At 43.5% G+C, this 8539-nt stretch overlaps 1 protein-coding gene across 1 annotated transcript in view; it reads left to right on the top strand.

Moving 5' to 3' along the window:
• The window catches only part of SLC1A4 (solute carrier family 1 member 4), a 32295-nt gene that overhangs the window by 12760 nt on the left and 10996 nt on the right, over nt 1-8539 (top strand). Inside the window, exons 5-6 of the mRNA XM_037736107.1 lie at nt 2387-2533; nt 7882-8048. Coding sequence (XP_037592035.1) covers nt 2387-2533; nt 7882-8048 — 314 coding nt within the window. The remainder of the gene's footprint in view (nt 1-2386; nt 2534-7881; nt 8049-8539) is intronic.

The following is an 8539-nucleotide window of genomic DNA, read 5'->3' as shown; positions in this document are numbered from 1 at the left end:
CCTCAGCCTCCTGAATAGCTGGGATTACAGGCGCATGCCACCACGCCCAGCTAATTTTTTGTATTTTTAGTAAAGACTAGGTTTCACCATGTTGGCCAGGACGGTCTTGATCTCTTGACCTCGTGATCCACCCACCTCAGCCTCCCAAAGTGCTGAGATGACAGGCGTGAGCCACTGCTCCTGGCCTGGCCGAAACTTTTATAAATGGGTGCCTAGAGTTAAAAAACAACAACAACAACAAAATAAATAAACACTGAACAAACAAAACTTTCCAAAATGTCTCACTGGTTCCAAAATTTTTTTACATTATTTAAGAAATACCCTTAAATCACATTTTGGGGAGGTCTTAAATATTGTAGACTTTTAAAAAAATACACTTTTATCTTTTCTTCTGACTATAAAGATAATATGTGCTCATTGCAAAAAAAACTAAAATACGAAGCAGTGTGAGGAAAAAAAAAATCATCCATAGTCACTGACTAGAGCTACCCATTCTTTTGGTATACCTTCTCCAGATATGTTTTTTCTATGCGTGTATACACATATATTTTAAAAATAAGCATACAGGCCGGATGCAGTGGCTCATGCCTATAATCACGGCACTTTGGGAGGCCAAGACCGGTGGATCGCTTGAAGTTAGAAGTTCAAGACCAGCCTGGCCAACATGGTGAAACCCTGTCTCCATTAAAAAAATTAGCCGGGCATGGTGGTGTGCCTATAATCCCAGCCACTCAGGAGGCTGAAGCAGAAGAATTGCTTGAACCCAGGAGGTCTCCACCTGGGTTCTCTGCAGTGAGCTGAGATCATACCACTGTACTCCAACCTGGGTGACAGAGTGAGACTCCGTCTCAAATAAATAGGGTGGGCACAGTGACTCATACCTGTAATCCCAGCACTTTGGGAGGCCGAGGCGGGCGGATCACCTGAGGTCAGGAGTTCAAGACCAGCCTAACCAACATGGAGAAACCCCATCTCTACTAAAAATACAGAAAATTAGCCGGGTGGGTGGCACATGCCTGTAATCTCAACTACTTGGGAGGCTGAGGTAGGAGAATTGCTTGAGCCATGGAGGCAGAGGTTGCAGTGAGCTGAGATCCCACCATTGTACTCCAGCCTGGGCAACAAGAGTGAAACTCTGTCTCAAAAAAATAAATAATAAAAGATAAGCATACATAGTATGTACACACACTACACATGTTGCTTCATAGTCTGCTGTTTTTTTAAGGCAGCATATTATGAATATTTTCTCCTGTCGGTAGATACCCTTCTGCATAACGCCATGGCTGTAGAGCATTCCATCCATTGTAAGAGCATAACATAATTCTCCTCTATCAGTCCCCCACTGATGGATGTTCCGGTTGTTTCTGGTTTTCCCCTATGTTTTGGCAATGCTGTAAGTAGCATTCCTGTGGCCATTCTTTACACAGAGAAGGAATATAAAGGTCTAGATTATATGGTCTAATCTGATTCCTTTTTATAAGCAAAGACTTTTCTCTTTCTGCTTACAACCTCTCGTTTTTGTTTTGTTTTGTTTTTTGATCTGCTTATAAGCACAGGAGTGACTTGTATATATATTGTGAGGTAGGAAAGAAATAGAGGTGTATGGGGCTTTTTTTAGTGTCTGTCACAGAGCGGGTGTGTGGGTTTGTTTGAACACCTCTGCCTTTCTGCAACACTGATAAATCAAAGCTGAGAGAAGCCAGAGACCAGCAAGGGTAGGCAGAGAGCAGGCCTGTGAGTCTATACTTCCTAATGGGCTCCTGCCGACAGTTCAGGGGCCAGGTGCCCTTAGAAGGGGTCAGGAAGGACTGCATTCCAACAGATTCCACTTGTTAGTACATACTGCCGCAGAGAGACACCTGTGTGCACCATGCAGAAGCATGTGAAATCAACCAGGGGACCAAAGCTGGAGAGATGTCTCATTCTGATAAGTGAGTCCCCCGAAGATGCTCAGCTCGAAGACGCTGTCTTGCTTCACATCCCTGGCTTTCGAGAATGGAGGCTCAAGCCAGATTAGAAACAGAGAGTAGAAGCAGTCATGCTCAAACAAGTTCTAGAACCAAGTGGGGTATAAATAAATGAATGAAAATAAAATGACACAATGAAATATGAATATTGGCATTAGTTAGTACTAAGGTTATTCAAATAACATGACATATAATGCTGAGGAAATATCAAACTATCAGCATAAAATTGTGCAGCCCTTCTTCTCCAAACCATTGCCCAAAGAACATAAGGAAATTCTCCCTGCTTCCTTGGCAGGAGGTCTCTTGAAGTACCTGCTGGCTTGGTCCTAACGGAGCTTCTGTATAATTCTCAGAGGCTCTTGTCAGGCCCACCTGTGGGGAATGCCCAGCACACTCAGTGTGAACGGTGACAGAAGTAGCGAGAGCGCGGGAGTGCCCTTGGCGTCTCTAGTTCGGTCTTCACCTGTGCACTAACAGTGGGTTTTTCTTCCTCTTCATCACAGTATGCAACCGATTATAGAGTCGTGACCTACAGCAGCAGCTCTGGAAATGTAACCCATGAAAAGGTAAAACTCTTTATAAGGTCACTTGTAAAAATATGTCTAAAGCAAATCTTATTTCTTTTTCTTATTTCGTGAATTTATTTAAAAATGTAAGAAAAACTACCACTAATCTTTTATAAATTATTTTAGAAAATAGAGGAGGAATGAAAACTTTTTAACTCATTTTATGAAGCCAGCTTTAAACTGATAACAATTGAAGGAGCATACAGGACGTCTTTTTCTCAACTGGGCTGAAAACTTTGGGGTGTAAATGGACTATTTGGAGTGAACAGTTTAGGTTTGCTCCTTTGGATCTGTAAAATGTTTTATTTATTGGTTTATGCGTTGTTTGAAACAGGGTCTAGTTCTATTGCCCAGGCTGGAGTGCAGTGATGTGATCATGGCTCACTGCAGCCTTGAACTCTTGCCCCCAAGTGATTCTCCTGCCTCAGCCTTCCAAGTAGCTGGGACTATAGGCGTGTGCCACCAGGCTCAGCTATTTTTTTTTTTTTAATGTTTTGTAGAGACAGAGTTTCAACGTGTGTGCCAAGGCTGGCCTTGAACTCCTGGCTTCACATAATCCTCCCACATTTGCCACCCAAAGTGCTGGGATTGCAAGTGTGAACCTGTGCCTGGCCTCAGAAAACATTTTATAAAACCTTTTCTACCATCCAGAAATGTAATTAGTAAGTATTTAACCTACCCCAACACCTACTATGTTTTTTAAAAAGTCAAAATATAAAGGTAAAATAAAAATAATTTCTTTTTTTTTTTTTTTTTTTTTTTTTGAGATGGAGTTTCACTCTTGTTACCCAGGCTGGAGTGCAATGGCGCAATCTCGGCTCACCGCAACCTCCGCCTCCTGGGTTCAGGCAATTCTCCTGCCTCAGCCTCCTGAGTAGCTGGGATTACAGGCATGTGCCACCATGCCCAGCTGATTTTTTTTTTTTTTTGTATTTTTAGTAGAGATGGGGTTTCACCATTTGACCAGGATGGTCTCGATCTCTTGACCTCGTGATCCACCCGCCTCGGCCTCCCAAAGTACTGGGATTACAGGCGTGAGCCACCGCGCCCGGCCTAATAAAAATAATTTCTAATAAAAGAACCCATATTTTGCCATGTACATAGACAACTATATTTGAAGACATAATGAAGTTTTCAGATACTTACATTTACTTAGAATAAATAAATTGAGATTTAAAAGCCGTGAGATAGAAGTCAACTAAATATTGTTGGTATATTTTTTGCTATTTCTCTGCACATTTTGAAATACATGCTAAATAAATATTTTTGCATATGTATACAGAATCACCCCAAATCCAACAGCTACAAGTACAGACCTTGTACCAGTGACCTGGATATTATTCTAAAATGGCAAATAACACTTGTTGAAGTTCAGAACAAAATAAAGTCTTCCTTCAGTTTACTTCCACTTGATATTCTTGGAAAATCCAGCAAATACTAAACTATGCAGAAAAAAATATTTAAGGGTAAATGGAGTTAATCCTAGCTCAGTGCATTTTAAACAGCTTTTTCCCCATCTGACTGTCTGATAGGATGCTCTGAGGTCTGGGGGATGTAGGAAAGTCTGCATTTTGTTGCCTGAACATTTCACAACATTTAGCATTCTTAGTACCCTGCCTACTATTTCCCCAGTAAGACGCCACAATCATTATGACAACCAACACACCCACACACATTCCAAAAGTCGCCTAGGGAATGATATCCCCCCTGTTCATAAATCGGTGGTTCCTGATTTTAAAAGATGGCTGTCACTTCCCTGTGTCTGGCCAGTGGGTGTGGCTGGAAGTCCAACCTGGCCCCTTCTGACAGCCCCTGGATTCCACAGCTGGGCTCATTGAGCTGTGGGTGTCAGCTAGGCCTGCTCTCCAGGTAAGTGGCTCACTTCTGCATGCCACCTCGGCACAGACACTTTCCCACGTTATTTCATTGGAGCCTTAGGACAACCCGGCCAAGTAGGATTTCGTATCCTCACTACAAATTACTTGAAATGATGGTCTTCCAAAGCTGATAAAGGCCATTTTGGCCAGTTTTAAAAAAACAAATTGTTGGCTGGGCACGGTGGCTTATGCCTGTAATCCCAGCACTTGGGGAGGCCAAGAAGGGAAGATTGCTTGAGCCCAGGAGTTCATGGCCAGCCTGGGCAACATAGTAGTCCCCCATCTCTATAAAAAACAAAAAATATATAAAAATTAGCCAGGCATAGTGGCACATGTCTATAGTCCCAGCTACTTGGGAGCCAAGGTGGGAGGGTCGCTTGACTCTGGGAGGTAGATTCTGCAGTGAGTCATGATCATGCCACTGCACTCCAGCCTGGGCAACAGAGCAAAACTATGTCTAAATAAATAAATAAAAAGAAACCAAGAGTGATGAGTAAATGCTAGAACACTAATTGTCTCTGCAATAACTTTAAGTTTTGGCAAATATGGCTGTTGTAACTTCTCCACTGGGAATACTGGTGACCTGTGAGCATCTACCTCAGCTGACATACACTTGCCTCCACTGTAAATTTCACCCAGGCATTTAAGGAGTCAGGCTTTAAGAAAGAGTCCAGGTGCAGTGGCTCACACATGTAATCCCAGCACTTTGGGAGGCAGAGATGTGCAGATCACCTGAAGTCAGGCATTCCAGACCAACCTGGCCAACGTGGTGAAACTGCATCTCTACTAAAAATATGAAATTAGTGGGGTATGGTGATGGCACCTGTAATCCCAGCTACTTGGGAGGCTGAGGCAGGAGAATCACTTGAACCCTGGAGGCAGAGGTTGCAGTGAGCCAAGATTGCGCCATTGCACTCCAGCCTGGGCAACAGAGTGAGACTCCATCTCAAAAAAATAAATTAAAGAAAAAGGAGCAGTGTGTCCTTGCTGGTTCCAGGCTTCCCTAAATCCTGTGGTAAGAAGACTATGTAAAGGCATAGCAGGTATAAGCTCTGTCTCCAAGGATGGGATGTTGGTGACAGAATGAAAAGTCAAGGACATAGCCAGGCATGGTGACTCATGCTTGTAATCTCAGTGACTCAGAAGGCTGAGGTGGGGGGATTGCTTGAAGCCAGAAATTTGAGACCAGCCTGGGCAACATAGTGAGACTCCCACCTCTAAAAAAAATTTTTTTTTCTATACTAGCCAAGTTGGTGGTATTTGCCTGTAGTACCAGCTACTTGGGAAGCTGAAGTGGGAGGATTCCTTGAGCCGAGAAGTTTGAGATTACTGTACTCCAGCGAGCAACACAGGGAGACCTTGTCTCTAAAGAGAAATCAATCAAGGACCCAGAGGCTCAAGGACACTGGGAAGGGTGCCTGCTCTTCCATGCCCACTTTGATCCCATGTAATACTTGCAACAGACACACTTCTCCTAGGCTTTAGTTGAATCATTAATTCATTAAACAGTGATTTAGTTGTTAATAGCTAGGTGCCTTCCCAGGTGCTGGACTCTAGTAGTGCTCAGTATAGTCAAAGCCCTGCTCTTACAGAGCTCATGTTCTAGTGGAGGGAATCATGTAATAAATAAGTATATGTCAGCCAGTGATAGGCGCCAGGAAGAAAATTAAAGCAGGGTAAGTAGACAGGAAGAGAGAGGGAGAGAGAGAGAGAGAGAGAGACAGAGAGTGTGTGTGTGTGTGTGTGTGTGTGTGTGTGTGTGTGTGTGTGTGTGTATAGCGATGGGTACTCTTTTAGCAGGGTGGTCAGGGAGATCTTCTGATAAGGTGAGGGAGGAGCTATGGGGAGACGCGGGGGAAGAGTGATGGAGGCCGCAGAAACAGAATCTGCATGATACACCAGCAAGACTGCCTGGGCTGCAGCTCTGGTTGTGTTTGTAGTCCCCTAGCCCCAGTCAATGCGAAATTTGCCCAGGTATGTTACAGCCAGCATACCTCACTGCAAACCCACGTGCCACCAGCTTCCTCTACAGAAAGGGAGTCATTTCATTGGAAAAATTATTATAATTGTCCTCAGGTCTGAAAGTTGCTTCCAACTCTGGAATCTGCCTGACTTCAAACGCCACACCTTGAACTGCAGACCTGCTGAAACCAGCTTTCTTTTTAATTTCTTAAAACACTTTTCTCACTGATGCATAATAGATATGCATAGTTTGGGGTTACATGTGATAATGTAAAAATTCGTATAATTTGTAAAGATCAAATCAGTGTGCTTGCAATATCTATCACCTTAAACATTTGTCTTTTCTTTGTGCTAGAAATAGTAGAATTATTCTAGCTATTTTAAATAAATGATTGTAAAATATAGTCGCCCTACTGATCTATCAAACACTAGGTCTATTTCTTCTATCAACCTGTACATTTGTATCCATTAATCAACTTCTCTTTGTCCCCTTCCCCCCAACTACCCTTCCTGGCCTCTAGTAATCACCAATCTGCTCTTTGTCTTCATGAGATCCACTTTTTTAGCTCCCACATATGAGAACAGGTGATATTAAAACCAACTTTCAAATAATAGTTGAATTCTCTGGTTTCATTGAATCTTGACCCTCAATTTCAGTTAGGACTTGGGAAGTATCAAAAAGTGTGAGTTGACAGACCCAAGGTCAACACCAGGTATTAGCCATCCAGCTCATAGAATCCTAGTAGGCCAATGGTAGAGCCAGCACTAAATCCCCCAAGTTGTCTCTCTCCCACAGCTTTCAGGTATACCCACTGCGCCCAGCTTCAATAGGTCAAGTCCTGGGAGAGAATAGTGATATTCAGAAGTCCTAGCCAGGCACAATGGCTCATGCCTGTAATAATAGCACTTTGAGAGACTGAGTTGGGAGAATCACTTGGGCCCAGGAGTTCGAGGCCAGTTTGTAGAGACCCTGTCTCTACAAAACAAATAAATAAACGTAGCCCAGCTAATTTTTGTATTTTTAGTAGAGACAGGGTTTCACCATATTGGGCAGGCTGGTCTCAAACTCCTGACCTCAGGGGATCTAGCTGCCTTGGCCTCCCTAAGTGCTGGGATTACAGGTGTGAGCCACCATGCCCCACTTGAAGGAACTTTTGACTAACCAGTTCTCCTTTGAAAAGCAGCCATTTTAGGTGGCTCCAACCCCTACTTGAATATATCCCCATGACAGGGAGCCCACTACCTTCCACTTTAACCTATGCAATTTCGAGCAGCTTTCAGAATTAACAACTAGATGAAATTTTTGCTTGTTGACTTTCTGTATCCTCAGAATACATCTCCCCTTGAGTTTCCTACCCCTTTATTTGCAGAATTGCTAATGGTTAAAGATAATATGAGCCTTTTCTCATTCTGGGCACAACATTTCAGTCTGGTGGGGACACCAAGCAAATGCATCTTTAATTCTCATTCATCTGTTATAAACTTGTCCTGTCTCTTCTGATCCTACAGATCCCCATGGGCACTGAGATCGAAGGGATGAACATTTTAGGATTGGTCCTGTTTGCTCTGGTGTTAGGAGTGGCCTTAAAAAAACTAGGCTCCGAAGGAGAAGACCTCATCCGTTTCTTCAATTCCCTCAACGAGGCGACAATGGTGCTGGTGTCCTGGATTATGTGGTGAGTGCTGCCCTGCCATCTGCTCTTTCACTCCTTCCTCCTGCCATCCAGAAGAGAGTCCACCTTGCTGTTCTAGCTACCTGTGTGGGGCCACCTGGCACAGTGCTGTGTATGTGGTTGATGTACCATGGGCCGGGCATGGTACAGGGGATGATGGAAGTGGAGACAGTTTCTCCTCTTGCCCAGGACCTCAGAGAGTCAGGATACACCGTAGTTACCAGTCATTTCCTCAGCGTCCACACTGACCCTTTGGTGTTTCCATCACCAGGATCTGTTTATGGGTCCCTACCACCAGCCAGATCATGTGGGTTGCCCACGCATCTTATGGGGCAGTGAATTCCATCAGTTTGCTATCTGCTGCATGAAATAAGGTTCATGTATCTGAAAATGATAGACTTCAAGACCCTTTACTTATAGTAGTTCACAGCATGGAGGACAAGTCCATTTTCATCCCATGCATATATAAAGTTGGAATGTTTTTTTTTTTTTTT

This window comes from Cebus imitator, unplaced genomic scaffold, assembly GCF_001604975.1.
Source record: "Cebus imitator isolate Cc_AM_T3 unplaced genomic scaffold, Cebus_imitator-1.0 Scaffold23, whole genome shotgun sequence".
Classification (NCBI taxonomy): Eukaryota; Metazoa; Chordata; class Mammalia; order Primates; family Cebidae; genus Cebus; species Cebus imitator.
Note: the sequence above shows the minus strand (reverse complement) of the source record. Positions and strands in the feature narration are given on the sequence as shown.